This window comes from Verticillium dahliae, genomic scaffold (assembly GCF_000150675.1).
Source record: "Verticillium dahliae VdLs.17 supercont1.8 genomic scaffold, whole genome shotgun sequence".
NCBI classification, from domain to species: domain Eukaryota; kingdom Fungi; phylum Ascomycota; class Sordariomycetes; order Glomerellales; family Plectosphaerellaceae; genus Verticillium; species Verticillium dahliae.
Genome location: NW_009276927.1, coordinates 143,872 through 159,096, shown reverse-complemented (window position 1 = coordinate 159,096; position 15,225 = coordinate 143,872). Strand labels below are relative to the sequence as shown.

The 15,225-nt window shown below is 55.7% G+C and overlaps 4 protein-coding genes across 4 annotated transcripts; 1 reads left to right on the top strand and 3 right to left on the bottom strand.

Annotated features, from left to right (window-relative positions):
- Positions 1 to 915: 915 nt before the first annotated feature.
- VDAG_04611 (G-protein coupled receptor) lies at positions 916 to 2,533 on the bottom strand (the record flags this gene model as incomplete). Its single annotated transcript, XM_009654215.1, has 4 exons — positions 916 to 945; positions 1,063 to 1,882; positions 1,940 to 2,206; positions 2,262 to 2,533. 4 exons carry the CDS (start codon positions 2,531 to 2,533, stop codon positions 916 to 918), a joined length of 1,389 nt encoding a protein of 462 aa, XP_009652510.1.
- A 5,752-nt stretch (positions 2,534 to 8,285) lies between these two features.
- On the bottom strand, positions 8,286 to 9,377 carry VDAG_04610 (rRNA 2'-O-methyltransferase fibrillarin; the record flags this gene model as incomplete). The annotated part of the gene is made up of 3 exons (XM_009654214.1): positions 8,286 to 8,344; positions 8,405 to 9,065; positions 9,120 to 9,377. The coding sequence occupies 3 exons, from the start codon at positions 9,375 to 9,377 to the stop codon at positions 8,286 to 8,288; spliced, it is 978 nt and encodes a 325-aa protein (XP_009652509.1).
- A 533-nt stretch (positions 9,378 to 9,910) lies between these two features.
- VDAG_04609 (60S ribosomal protein L17) lies at positions 9,911 to 11,176 on the top strand. Its single transcript, XM_009654213.1, has 4 exons — positions 9,911 to 9,959; positions 10,172 to 10,385; positions 10,551 to 10,738; positions 10,804 to 11,176. Exons 1-4 carry the CDS (start codon positions 9,957 to 9,959, stop codon positions 10,954 to 10,956), a joined length of 558 nt encoding a protein of 185 aa, XP_009652508.1. The 5' UTR covers positions 9,911 to 9,956; the 3' UTR covers positions 10,957 to 11,176.
- Positions 11,177 to 12,204: 1,028 nt separating this feature from the next.
- VDAG_04608 (uncharacterized protein) lies at positions 12,205 to 14,904 on the bottom strand (the record flags this gene model as incomplete). Its single annotated transcript, XM_009654212.1, has 1 exon — positions 12,205 to 14,904. The coding sequence occupies exon 1, from the start codon at positions 14,647 to 14,649 to the stop codon at positions 12,205 to 12,207; it is 2,445 nt and encodes an 814-aa protein (XP_009652507.1). The 5' UTR covers positions 14,650 to 14,904.
- Positions 14,905 to 15,225: the final 321 nt, after the last annotated feature.

Sequence of the window (15,225 nt, the reverse complement as noted above, 5' to 3'; positions counted from 1 at the left end):
TGACATGGTAAAAACGCTCTGGATTTGACGCCGAGTACGGCCGTCTAACCCGAACAGCTCTTGTCATGCGTCGAGACGGATAATTCGGGTCGAGGGCCTCTCTCAGTGTCGCATATCTTCTCATTCGGTGCCCGGAGACTCTTCACTTCAAGACACCCCTTTTCTACGTCTTCACTGCCTTTTGACCCCGTTCAGGGAGCACTAAGGCACGATATGATGGCTTCCCACCGCGCCACGCCTCTGCCGAAATGCCGAAGCCTCAACATTTCCTGTTCCGCCATCGACCAACGACTCGCATCTGGCACGAGGCACGATGCGCGCCGTTGAAATAGCCGTTCAAGAGCCCGCGACGATACCAAGACGATTATGAACCAGTCAGCGCGCGCAAGGTAACCTCAGAAACAAGTGGCACCTTTGACAGGTGGAGTCGCGGGGTAGCAGTCGCCTATCCGCGCTTTGACCCCTCCCGCCCCTCCGTTCCTATTGTCCCCTGAGTCGTGAGAGTTTGGGTTCGTTGACGCGACAGTGTGATGGGGATTGCATTGGTGCGTAGGGGATGAGTTCCGGGTTGCTTTGTGAGACCTGTCGATCAGGGGCGCCCGGAAATCGGTTCAAGTAGACCGGCGGTTGGTTATCTGAATTATTACCGAAATCCTCTTGTCCGCGGTCGCAAAACCTTGAATGTTGATTTCGCACACACACACGAAGTCGGCAACGTCTTCTGACTGCCACGAAGAAAGGAAGCGTTCGAAAGCTCCGATGCAGAAGCAAGTATGGCCCACTCTGGGGCAAGGGGTCGTCAGCCATGCCATCTCCTCAGGCACGTTAGCCGTCATTTGATCACAATCGCCGAGGTGCAGACAGCCAGGCCTTGTTGAAACAATGGAAAATGACCGATTTACTCTGATCGTGATTTTACAAGGCTCTCTCAGGCCTCCCCATCCCCTGTTGCCCACCGTACTGACGTCAATAACGGGTATATGCCAACGCCGCAACCTTTAGAACCCAGTGAATTGAATATGTGCCTCCCATCATTGTCTATCTCCTTCCGTTCGCTCATACCCTCGACATCCGTTGGTTTTCGCTCGACTCTGGCCTGCTCGGCTCGCTGTGCGCCAATTCTGTCATGCTTTCCGTCTCGTAATTCATCTTGGCTCCACGATCCCGACCACCCAGCTTGAACTGCTCGCCGCGGACGAAGCCGTTGCTGCTGGTCCTGTTGCTCCGACGGCCCAGGCTCCGCACGTCTTCCCAGAAGAGCTGGCACGCCTTCCACGACGTGACCATGTAGATCAGCGCGTTCCAAAATCCCTGAAGCGGTAGGACAAAGGCACTCATATACTCGAGTACTGTCGACGACCGGTGACCGTGAACAACCGAGTAGACACGGTTCGCACTCGAGGGGATCCAGGTGATAAGAAGCGCTGTAAAGAACAGAATGGCGCACTTGGCATACGTCCACGCGGCGTTGTTCTTTTCGTATGTGCGGCGGCGCGCATTGGGTGCGGCTGTCGCTGGGCGGGCGGCGCCTTCGGAGTTGCTCTGGATAGGCAGCACAACGTCACCTTGGCTATCGCGCGGATGAGGACCATTGGCCGTGATGCTGACCGAGTAGGCGTCCGTGTTGGGCATTCGCGGTGGCGTAGCCCCAAGGGCCGAATCCCGTCGCTCCATGGGCACCAAGCCAATAGCCCCTTGTGGTTGCTCCACAATGACTTCGTGTGTGATGCGTACTTCAGTTGTCTTCATCGACGCGAACAATTCGTTAATGTTGGCGAGGCCTTCGGCGTCGTGAGAGCTGAAATCCTGAAGTTGTTTACGCTTGCGGTAAATATCGCCTCCAGTGCGGATGTAGATGAAGAACGTGATAAGGATGACCAGCCTGTAAGTCATGTTAGATAGGTGTCACATTGCTGAACAGTAAGCGAGGGGAACAAACCACACAGGGCCGTAGAACGTCAAGATGCGCCAGATTTCCCACTGCCTAGTGACCCAGCACCACAGTGTTGCGTTACCATAGACCCTGTCTCCGTTGTCGTTCCTGACGAAGATATAGGTCATGGCTGGGATCAATGGAATGCCATAGCAACAAATCATGTATGGGATTTCCATCCGCCGCAGCCTTTCGGCGTCAAACTTGTAGTAGAAAGTGAGGTACACGTTGACGGCCATGGCTAGTGTCCAGAAAGCATCTGCGGGCATGAACCTAGTTCCAATTAGAATCACAAACAAAAGATACGAAGGACAGGCAAAAAACCGACATTTGAATGAGGAATGCTTGCAGTTGACAACCAGGTGAGTCGGGCGACCCGATGTATGACCTGGCCATCAGCGTTCCGATGTTGGTAATGCCATTACCGAAGGAGGCATAGAATACCAGTCGGTTGATGGGTTTGTGGAATGCTTTGGAGCAGCAAAAGGTGACAATGATGAATAGACATCCCAAGAGAGAAAGGATGGAGCAGACACGCTCGACAATGCTGAGAGCATCCAGCGTCTCCTCGCCCAAGTTAACCTTCCTCGCAGTGTTCATTGTGGCTGTTGGCGAATGCTCGAACGCATGTGATCGAGAGAAGAAACGCGATGACTAGCCAGGGGAATGCAGGTAGCTAGTCGGCGCCACGGTTTCTTCTCGAATACGGACGAAATCTAAGCTGACTTGCCCCCAAGTTGTGCGCTGGCCGAGCCTCCGGGGTGAGCTGGCTGATATACCAAAGCTGACAGGCCCGTGAGCCAGCTTGTGGAAAGAGCGAGGGTGTGACTGGGCTATCGGACCTCGTAAGCGTCCAGGCGTCGTTAGGTTGGTGAGGCTGATCCCCGAGTAAAGTTGCGGGTATGGCTGTTGATCCCTCACAGACGAGGAAGATCAGTTGCTCGATCAATCAAAAAAAGTTTCGGTCAGGATGGACAGGTCTCATCGCGTGGATGGATGGATTTGGACAAACATAGAAAGGCAGGCTCAGATGATCGAGAAAAGACGAACCGCGCGCAGATATAATGGAACAATCCAGCAACGGAACAGGACAAGACACACGATTCAAGCCGACTCGGCCATCAGGACGAACTACACCTGGGCAGGAGGATAATACGACATGAGCCCTCCTTTCTTGGCCCGGCCCATGCGTCAACATTAGGGGAGCATTGCTGGTGGTGTCCGGGGTACCAGAGTCAAGGAAGGAAACTGGGGTGAGGGGTTCGGTTTGTCTGGATAGAGCAATGATCCTGCCGTTGTCCTGCAAAGACTAGGGTCATTCAAGCATCCGTTTGGGACTTATCCTTCCTGGGGCAACGCATGGCACGACATGGGATGCACATGTACCATGTGTGTGGCTGGCAGGGTTCAAGCTCCGGTCCACCGAGGGTTGCTATTGTCCCGGGATAGTACAGCCACGAACCATTGCCACAGAATTTGAAGTGGAATATGCCAAGGCGCGAACCGCAACAAACTGCCTTATGTGATGCCTCGAGTGGATGACCAGCCCTCCTAGTTGCGAAATCGTCAGGATGGTGGGATCTGCTGAGTTGAGTTAGTGTGGGGACATAGGCATGGGACAATGACCCTATGCATCTTGTACCAATGATTACCTTACACAATGAAATGCTCTCCGGGTAAGCATCTCTGAACAGCCATGGTGGAAAACCCACCGATGATCTCCTGAAAGATTTAGTCTAGCGCCTACCGCTGATCGTAGCGGACATGGTGGACAGCAGAAATCGCGACTCGAGCGAGGAGGATGCCTGCCTAGTGTCGCTGGTTTCTTCAGCGCACGAGCAGGGGCGTAATACCCCCGTCAAGCCACGCAACATGGTGCCAGTCATGTGCAATGACCAGCCAACTGCCTCGTTGGCACGGCCGCTCCGTGTTGCTCTCAGATTCCTCATTTAGAGTTGGTCATGGTGCTTCAGGTTAATATCTGAAGTGCAGTGAGGAAGACGCAACCAAGGAAGAATGTCGTATGCGCCGATGGCCCCAGACTGAAGCCGCGTCGAATCCACGTCGACGAAAACTACCGCTCGGTCGCTCCCCAAAGTCTTGAAGCCAAACGTGCGTCGGGAGAGTGAACGGCCCTCCGGAAGCGGTGGCAACAGTGCGACAGGAGTGACAGATTCGGCTGCCCGTGTAACTGATACGACAGGCAGCGAGGCACGACAAAGGGAAAATTGCGAGGTGATTTCAATGGTGTCTGGGTGAACAGACAATTTACCAGTTCAGACGACCTCGCCGTCACACAAGTCCAGACCTCGGACGGAGGATGGTCCTGAAAGGGGGATCGGGGCCAGACTTGGGTTGCTTCGTCCACGTGGAGGACGCCACGGCATGGCTAGCGGTTGTGCCGGGTTGTTTGAGATGACCGGAATGGTGTCGCTGATGCAGCTATCTTGCTTAGGCCTTCGCTTGCGTCGTCTGATTGCTTGACGAGTGGCTGGCTGTGATGCTACTGTGTTTTGGGGAACCGAGCCAGCCATTGGCCACGTTGGGGAGGACGCTGAAGGGTTTTCGCCTTGCCAGAATCGTTCTTCTGCTAGCTAGACCTTGTGGGCAAGGAAGAGAATCCATGCGTACTCGCTAACCATGGGTGAACGTTGATTAAAAGTTGCCTAGGCCGAGCGCCACAGGCGGCGCAGGCGACGATGAGACGGGGTGACCAACAGACAGACCCATCTACATCCTTTTGCTGTGAATTGAGTTCGAGTTGCCGTCCCGAGTCCCAGGTGGGTTGCACGTCGAGACGCTATCACCTTTGGCCTCCAGGGTTCGGCTCGTCAGTGTTTCTGAGCTGGAGAGGGGGTGGTGCTCAACCAGAAGTCTACCTGGTAAAAGGCGGAAGCAGGCTGATGTGGTGCATGCAGACGGGGGATGACTGGGGGAGCAGGGAAGATGCTGCGGGGTCCAAGGTTGTGCCTGGCAATTGGGAGGTCTGGGCATGGAGCTGAGTCTGGGCAAGCTGGGGAAAGTGGAGGTGTGGCCAGCCCTCAGTCCCTTCCTGCGAGGTACCTTTTGTAGGTCCTTTCCCGACCATTGTGGAGGCGATCGAGGAGGTAGCTGCCCCGCTTTGGTACTTATCCACCTGCACCTGCCCTGGACATGGTGGGTACGTACCTGATCGAATCATGACGGCAGGTTCTGTCGTCAGCAGCTAACGACTCACGACTGCCTCCTTTCCCTTGCTGTACCTGCATCTTCGAGGGCCAGAAATCTGTGCTCATTTCTTCGATCCCCAAGCTCCAAGATGTGACGGGACACGCCCCCTTTTCCTAGCCCACTATTGATCACTACCGAGCTTCTATCTAAGGTACGCGACGAGATTTTCCGATCTTCCTTGCTGTCATTTGTAATGTTTGCTTGGAGAAACTCCTCCCCACTCACACGGCACTGCAATCTAGCCTAGACTTCGGTTCGGGACACGATCTGACGGACAGTACAGTACCTTAGTCTCTCGTAAGTCGTCAAGGCGAGGACGATGCTCGCCCGGTTTGTGGCTGTCAGAGCACAATGCTGAACCGACCCTGTAGTATCCCAGCCTCTTCAAGCGGGTGGTCGACGTGCCGTCCGACATGGAGACTCAGATCCTGCGTCACACAACTGAGCCTCCAGACCGCGAGTCACGTCAACCAGAAGCACGACAGGTGTTGTGGCAATGTAGCTCGCCATTGATCATCGGAGGGGTATGTATGCGCGGCGACCAATGCCAGATGTAGCGTTCCTCTGCCTGCCAAGACAGCTCATCGCTTGCGAACCTCACCCAAGCTGTTCTAGGTACGACAAGGATTCTGCCCGTGCGCTTCCTGTATCGTCAGGGTTCATTTAGCCTTTGGCAAAAGCCTCTCTTTCCCCCTTTCTCGGCCTGCCAAACTAGGCTGCACCGACTGTTCAGCAAGCCACAATGTTGGTTGACGAAGAGCCAGCCCTGTGGGCATGGTCGACGGTATGGTATGCGGGCATAACACCGCGAAGCAGGCTAGCCCAGTGACCTCGACGCATGCCGGGGTTTCACGTGGCAATCATCTGTTCACAGCCCTTGCTAATTCATGCCATGCGGTCGTTCCGAAGGCAATCCCGTGTCAGAGAGCCATGACTGGCAGTCGTTCGTCCAAAGATTTGCCGAAGACATGGGCCGCTACCTTGTTTACTTCAGGGCTATTAAGTCACGTTGATACACAGCTTCTGCGGGAGCACTGCTGGTAATCCAGCCACCAGCTGTCCTTTCTATTCTCTAATCTTGGGCAAGCCCAACACAAGTAAATCTTAGCTGGCCACCATCAGGCTGAGTTGATTCGGCTGAAGCCACCTCCGGTCCATCCACTGGACTACCTCCCAAGTATGTCTCTCGGGAAGAGGTCCTGCAGTGATGGTATTCTCGTCACACTCCTCGTTGACTTGTTGGTCTCATCTGGTAGCTTTGACGATTTCGTCGAAGAAATTGGAATGACGTTGATGTTGTCGGACAGCGTCACGATAACACCAGGCGTCAGTTCTAGCTCTATCTAAATGTAGACGGCCTGACCCATACTTTGCTGCGTGAAACAAGCCAACAGAGTGTGTCTCGTGCCAACAGTGCATCGCCATTGTTAGCCTCCCATGCGATGCGATGCGCCGAGAACTATGTCTCTAAGCAAGCCATCTCAGTTGATAAGATGCTCTCTTTCATTCACAAATATGAGACAAATGGGTCATTACCTCACAACTCCGATTCTAGTGGGATCATATTTTGAAAGCATCGACTCAGGGAAAGCCTTGTTCTTTGTCTACGCTTGATTGTCTATTTACCAGTGGGCACAGCTCGCGAGAAGCCTCGTGACACATTCGACCCCATCTTCTACTTCTCAAGCTTTGAGCCAAGTTCGATACAACGCACAAAGTGATAACTTGGTCTATTAAGGGGCCACGGTCGCAAAGATGGGCCGCCTGCGCTTTTTTTCGAGGTTGGAGAGTAAATGTATCAGGGCTGAATATCAAGCTCCCCGGATTCAAACCGAAAAGACGGCCATCAGACAGTCACACTTTCCGTCCAGCGATGTCTCCACGATCAGGCTTATCCAGACACGGGCCTAACAAAATCTTGGTTCCAGGTCACCCAACAGGCAGATCACACAACCATGAGGCGATCCCAGAACAACACAAATCGGGCCAGAACCAGCATCGTCTCGAAAGGAAATGGAACCAAGCAAAATTCACATATAAGCGTGGGTCGGGTCAGACGCGCCCGAACCGCAACCGTCGCCCAGCCTCGTCTAGGTTGGATGCGCGTGCTCTCAACCGCGTGTACTCGGACGGCGACATGGACATGCTGGCCGTGCCTCCAAGCCCTCCATCGTCAGACCAACTATCGCAACAGTCTTTGCCCGACGCGAGACCCCGGCGAGGCCACGAGCAACGACAAGAACGCCGCGGTGGCCGCGAGGGGAACCACAGTCGTGGTAGCCACCCGCGAGAGACCCGGCCGAAACGCTCCCCGCCCGATCTCAACGCCCACGCCCACGCCAAGTTTGACGGCGAACGAGCACGTGTCCACCGGCGAAACCTTCAGTTGAAACACGATCTGAACAGGCTTGTTCAGCAGGCGCGGTGGACTATCGATGACTGGGCTGAGGATGTAGATGCGCATGAGGGGCAGCCAGAGCCGATGGACTGGCAACCTGAACCGCTGATACTGGTGAGAATATGCGAGGGGTTGGGTCTTGGCCTTGAGCTTGGGACAGGGAGCTGGGAGAGAGGCGAATGGCAGCAGAACCCCGCCGATTCATGTCCCAGGAGAAGCATGAGCTGGGGATCTGCGGTTGAGCTCCAGGATGACATATCCTGACACGGAGACACGGTGTCTCATGAAGGATCTGTGACGCTCGAGCTGCCAGTGGGTTCATATTGACCAGCCAGGTAGCTGCTGGGGAGACCACATGTTGCCGAAATGGTCTGAAATCCAGGCCTGCGAATTAGCAAGTTTTGTCGGACCGTGTTACCATCAGAAAGATGCGTGCTGTCGAAAGTTGTATCCCAGTCGCTCATCGGTCGTGGGAGCGCTTGTCCAAGAGCACTCCCATTCCCTTCGAACGTTCACTCCAAGTAGACAGAAGCTACGCGTCATATGCTAAACGTCTTGAATTCGGCTGAAAATTTAGCTGAACGAGACAATCCTGAAACCTTACAACGCCTGCCCTTTGGTGAAGCCCAACCGACCCAAGTAACCGAGAACGCAAGAAAGCCGAACATCGTGGGAATCTCGCATGTCATGTACAAGTCAACAGCTCGCCCGCACGCAACCCTGCGCATCACACACTACACCAGCTTATTTTCCGTAACGGTTGTACTCAGCAGCGACCAGGCAATGGTCACGCTCGAAGGGCTCTGGACAAGATTGTTAGTCACACGCATATCAATCGAGGGAACAGGGGGGGCAGGTCGTACCAAGTGTCAGCTGCTCCTTGGGGGTGATGCGCTCCGCGCGGAGCTTCTCGACCTCCTGAGCGAAGACCTTGGCGGGAGGGGCCGTGGAGTCGATACAGTTGGCCTTGATGGAGATGAGGATACCACCGCCAACCTTGAGGAAGTGGTGGGCGTTCATGGCGACGATACGGGCCTGGTCGGGCTGGGCCACATCGGCGAAGATGCAGTCGACCATGGGCATGATCATGCGGTACTTGAGAGGCTGACGGGCGTCCTCAACAATGGGAACGACGTTGGTGCGCTTGGAAGCCATGCCGATCAGGTCGCGACCAGAGCGGGGAGAGAACTCGACGGCGTAAACGAAACCGGTAGGGCCGACAATGTCGGCAACGTGGGAGACGGAAGTACCAGAGGCACCACCAAGGTAGAGGACCTTGGAGCCGGGGCCGAAGTACATCCTGTCGAGACCACCGATGACACCGGCAGCCAGCTTCGAACGGAAGGGGTTCCACACGCGGTACTCGATCTTAGTGTTGGTGGTGGTGCCGTCCTCGTTGGTGACGGGGTTGTCGACGGAGACACGCTTCTCGCCGTAGACAGACTCGCCGGGAGTCAAATTGCGGGTCGCAATGGCGTCCTCCTTGCCGCGGACAACGAAGATGCCCTCGTGGCGATGGGGCTCCTGTTTCTCAGGTCAGTAGAGCACAAACGGCTCCAATTGACGAGCTCAACTTACGACAATGACCTTCTGGCCTCCCTTCTGGCCGCCAGCAGCGCCGCCACGGCCACCCCTCGGCTTGCCAACACCACCGCGACCACGGGCACCACCGCGACCACCACCGCGACCGCCACGGTCACCGAAGCCGCCACGGCCACCTCCACGACCACCACCGCGACCACCACGATCACCGAAACCGCCGCGACCGCCACCGCGGCCACCACGGTCACCACCGAAACCACCACGGCCACCGCCACCGCCTCGGAAAGGAGCCATGTCTGTTGTAGGTATGATACGATGAAACAAAGCTTCAAGTAGATGTCGTAATCTCGACACCTCTGGGTTCGTCCGAGTGAATTGAGTGGGAGAGGACGAAAGTGGTGGATCTTGTCGTACTGCGGACAGGCTGCTGCAGATAACAATCCGGCTGGTGAAATTTTTCTCTAGACTTTTTTCTTGTCGAAGCTGCAAAGAGGTCGAGAGCTCGGACCAAGCTCCATGCAGAATCCGCCTTTGGTGGGGCAGCAAAATGATTGGCCTGCTCGGCGCTGCGATTTTCCATATCCGTGATAAGATAAGCCATCTCGCACAAACGTGAAGTGGGGCACAAAATCAATTTTCACTGGCCCCATGCCGGACAGATGCAAGGCCCTTTCCTCTCGCGCACCCCAAAAACTCATAGGGTAGAGCCCTACAGTCAAAGTTGCACCCTTCCTGATTCGGTAAGCGAACCAACCAGCCCCGGCAGAGCAGAGCAGAGCAGGTCCCTCAAGCAACTTTTGAAATCTTCCTAACCTCAACGCCCAGTCCACCAAACCGAACCGTCGACGACCATCACCTCACCCAGCAATCACGATGGTGAGTGCCCTTCCAAGCCCCGGACCGACCATCGACTCGCAGCCGTCAAAGATTCTACATTTCCGGAAGGCCTCGCGTGCCTGCTTCAATTCAGGACCGCGGGGTCGAGGATATGGGAAGATTTTCGGCTGGCAGACATGACGCGCTGGGAGGGGAACGAGAAACCACAACTGGCAGAGATACGGAGGGACTGACACGGTTGCGACATGTAGGTTCGATACGCCGCCACCGAGATCGCGCCCGCGAAGTCGGCCCGCGCCCGCGGTGCCTACCTCCGTGTGTCCTTCAAGAACACTCGCGAGACCGCCCAGGCCATCAACGGCTGGAAGCTGGAGCGTGCCCTGACCTTCCTCGAGAACGTCAGAACGAAGACTGAGGCCGTCCCCATGCGCCGCTACGCCGGCTCTACCGGCCGCACCGCCCAGGGTACGTCGATACGATTTTTGACCCGCTTGCCTTGGACACATGTGCAAGATTGGATCTGCTGGGGTCGCGGAAGAGCCCACCAGCAGAACCCATCTGCAATATGAGCCAACGAGCAAACGGGGGTCAACTAGCCGCACTGAATGCCAATCGCTAACCCACTCCCAGGCAAGCAGTTCGGTGTCTCCAAGGCCCGCTGGCCCGTCAAGTCTGCCGACTTCCTCCTCGGCCTTCTCCGCAACGCCCAGTCCAACGCCGACGCCAAGGGCCTCGACACCGGCAACCTCGTCGTCAAGCACATCCAGGTCAACCAGGCCCCCAAGCAGCGCAGGCGCACGTACCGTGCCCACGGCCGCGTATGTTCCACCCCCACGTCACTCGCGCACGCACAGAGACGGCGAAGACTAACAGGCGCGTCCAGATCAACCCCTACATGTCCAACCCCTGCCACATCGAGCTCATCCTCACCGAGGGCGAGGAGGTCGTTCAGAAGTCCGAGGCCGTCGTCGGCCGTGAGCACCTCTCCTCCAGGCAGCGCGGTGTCCGCGCCCGCAAGGCCATCACCTCCGCCTAAGCGACATGATCTCTTCCCCCAAACGCATCATTTCTCTTGAGGGCCCCCTGGTGAATTTTCTGCCCGGTCGGGTTTTAGACAAAGCGAGAGGCAGGAGGGCCAGGTTCGAGGCAAGCGGAACAACAGGGCGGGCGTCGGTCGGGCGGGAAACGAAATTGCGAATAATGCATATGGCCCCCATCCTTATGCGTTGCGGCTTTCTTTCTCGTTCATTTGCTATGGTGTAACTGGGAAAGGCTATGGTGATTCATGGCATTTTAGGGATTGGCATGCGACAGACAAAAAATGCTCGTGTTCCGAGAGGGCTCTCCGAAATACACTGAAAGGCAAATGAATCATGACCTGCTGCTTGCTCCTGTGAAGTGACGTGCCCCGTCCTCCCGTGCTGCCGAACCCTTTCCCAGGCTCTGTGGTCACGCCGTGTAGGCCTCCTTTCTTCTGATTTCTTGTCTGGAGTTCCAATTGCTGAGAGACGGTCAGATGATGGCAATTGTCATCTTCATGAACAACTACATCACCTCCGCGGCCGCGTACCTTCTTAGAAAGCCGGAACTGATTTTGGCTTCAAAGTCTGTTCAACTAAAGCACGCTGTAATCAGCACCAACATGTACACGGTGTGGCTTGCAGGACATCATCGTGACAGGCACCACGATCCATAAACATGCATTGGAGAATGCATGGAAAATGCATGGAAACAATGGCTGAAAATCATGTAATGAGACCTCTTCAAATCGGTAGATACCCATCAGTCGTACGCCTCAATTAAGCCGAACTGAAATAGAGCAAAACTCGCAGTTGCTTTTGCAATGCACGCCCCCAAGCTTCATCCCCTCATAATCCGTCGTTCCATAACCCGTAAGTCATTGAATCTTTCGTGAGATATCATCCAAGAGTAATGTGCACTCCGAAGCAATCCTTTGCCTGCATAACCCATCCTCAAACGCCGGGTGCCTCTGAGACTCCCATGACCAGAAACCCGCCCAGCCCTTTTCGTATAATACAGCCTACGAGTCTCTTGTTTCTGTGTCTCCTCATCAAAATCAAAATGCAGTTCGTCGTATTCAGCTCTCGCCAAAGTCGTGTCCGTTTCACTCGACAGAGATAAGGGTTGCCAAGGCCGAGCGAATCATGGCCACCGGTATCCTTGACTGTATCGTCACCCAGATCGAAGGGCGAGCGAGAAGCGTCATTTTCCGTAAAAGACCACCTTTGACGGTGGCGATATGTTGCCTCCTTTCGGAACGCTGTTACAGCCCAGTTGGAAGCGGAGGCCTGGGACCCGTGACGAAGCCGCTGAAACGGCCACGGCCTGGTTCCAGGATGCCATCCATCTGCGCGTCTCTGATCTTTCCGGCATCGTACACACCGGTCCATCCCTGCGTCATATTCCAAGTAGTTCCGAAGTGAGTTTCGTCATCCGAAGACAGCATGTTGACAATCTTGGCAATGCCATGGTCGCCACAGACCTGCATGAAGTTTTCGAGTTCCTTTCTCCGCATGGCGACGTCATGATCGGCCCAAGGTTCTTCGCTGTCGATCGGGGTGATGGTGTTGACCTCGACGTGACGAGCGTAACCGCACGACTTGAAGGATATGCTCTTCAGCTTGTAGAGACCACTCTTGCGCTCTCTTCTGAATGAGTCCCCTTCAGGTAACCAATGACGAAGCCTCGGCCCAGATGCCTTGGGTCGTCCGGCTGCCGGCAGGCTCGCTGCCAGGCCCTCTACCGTCATCCCCGGCGTGAAGTGATTGATGAACCCTGCCCAAGACATCTGGCTGGGGAGGCGGAAGCCGATGTTTGAGCTTACAATGATTACATCATCATCTGAGTCGCTCTCATCGACCTGGATTAGGGTTGGAATAGCCACCTGGTTGGCGGCGGCCACCGCGACGGATCCGAACACAACGGCTGGTTGGAAAGCAGGCTGCGTGTCATCCATCGCCGTTGTCGGCACTGGTTTTAACCGTAGAGGCCCAGTCAAAGACACACTCTCGAATTCAAGAGTCTGAAGAGAGCTCAAAGCCATGGTACGTATGACCTGGTTCAAAACGTGCGGGGTGGCGTAGCAATTCTTGAGCGAGAAATGTCGAATGTACGGCAAAGCAAGTATCGGACCACTGATGGCTGTGTGGGGTTCGAACATGGCGGTAGGATGGCAAAAGGGTGCAGGAAGGACATAATTATTCCGCTGGTAGACGCCAGGTGCGAACTCGCCACCGCAGATCCACTCAAAGTGGAAAAAGGTAATGTTTCGTCGGTGAGAGATGTATTCGGAAAGTAGTACGAACACCCAGTTGACAGCTAGGAGAGGCGAGATGGTCGTCTCCTCAACCGAATGTTCTGGAGAAGCCTTAGACACGGCACGCCAGTCGGGGACGACGGCGAGCGTCAGGTTCCGCAGGGTGGGCAGACTATCCCAAAGATCGTGCCTCTGGAACATGTTGATGTGGCTGCTGGGGATTTTGGCAATGGTCAAAGACGTCAGCGAACTGAACCGGGAGGCACGTGAGTGATCGAGGATGGCGATAACGTAGGACTGGATCAGGGCTCGATGAGCCCAGTCCATCTCCAGGATCATCTCAAGCTGGCCCCTCGTCAATTCCTTGGGTTGTAACGGATACGTGGCGGGCGGGTTGCCCCAACGTTGTTGGAGGATAGTGAGCCTCCGCACGTTGTCTGGGTTGGGCGCAGGTCTTGTCACCTCTGGGAGTGGATCTTGGGCCGTGGGCGTGACGGTCGTCGGCGCCGGGGCTGGCGTAGGTACGGCCCTCTCATCGAATTCAATTCCAGACAGCGTGGCACCTTCGGTATTCAGCAGAGTCTCGATGGCGTCCGGGGTTTGTGCTTCGGTGAAACCGGCTCGTCTGACCATGGACTCAAGCACGCTAAGCTTGGTATCTCGGGGACCTTGAACAGCGGTTCTCCTCGGCCGTTGCTCCGGCAGTTGAAGCGATCCATAGGACACATTACGCAGGCCGAAGACGGGATGTGGTGGAGGGAGTATGCGGGTGTCCCGGTCTGGTCCACAAAGGTAGCCCAGGCCAGCGTCGCAGCTCAGGCCAAGATCCTTGACCTGAGTAAGACTGGTCAGTGCCTCTTTCAGACGCAGAGTCTCGTCCGCCGTGTCTTCGAGGTTTTCGATCTCGGCGTAGCGAGCATACGAGTTGACAGGCCAGCGGTAGATACCCCAGTAGGTGGGGACGGCCTGCTGAAGAGTCTTGACGGGGGGATAGGCCAGGTGGTCCTCGCTGATCTCGAGGGAGAGGGCGAAGCGGACAATGTGGTGACCGAAGGACTGAAAGATGCGCATCCCGTTGGATAAGATGCTGTCGGCATGTGAGAGAGTCTGCGCCGTGGCTGCTTGGTGGTCGCCGTCTCTTGCCTCGTTGCTCTGGGCCGTGTAGAGCTCTGCGTTGAATGGAACAACGACGTTGCGAAAGTACTGAGAGGCAAGCTTGAGCTCGAATTCCTTATTGACAGCCCGCAGATTCTCGACGTCAGACCTCGAGAGGAAGGACGTAATCTCGATAAAGAGTTCCATGGGGATGGCATTGGCAGGCCATGTGAGCGGCTGACGGCCGCCGGCGAGGTGGTTTTGGGAGTCTTCTGGGGGCCATCTCCGTAATTTGTGCAAGAAGGCGGACCTGGCAGGCCGACGGCCTGAGGATCGCCACGATCGATGGCCCGGCATCGTGTGAAACCCACCGAATACCAGACTTCTTGTGAGTCGGTGGTGCCGGTCCAGTTATCGAGAACTCGAAGGGCTGGTCGTTGATGGAAGGTGGAACGCAAGTGACCGACAGACGTAAGGTAAGGTACGGTAGGTACCCCAGGCAGGGCAAGGTAAGAAGGTAGGAAAGTGGGTGGAGGCAGCAGTGTCGTCAATCCAATGTTCTCATGGAGCACATCGGACCCCCATAATGGGAAATCGTCATGGTTTTATTGCAGCATGGAATTTGTCGGTACGCGATTGAGACGTAGGCCCTGTGATGGGCTCGGCGACAAGGTTTACTTAAGGAAAGTGACTGCAACTTGTTAATGCCGACACAGTCTGCTCCTCGACAGCAGCAGAGTTCAGGCACCCCCCCACCCAATGTTCTTATCGGTATCGGCATGCTGCCGTTCATTGGCGGTTGGCATCAGCGTCTGGGCCAGCCAAGTGGAGGGGCCGCATGTCGTCAGCGGGGTGCATTGGCCGCGACGATCTCCAGAGAAAGTCAAATGGGGCCCAAGCCGCTGCTGTTACCATTGACAGTTTTCACCAACA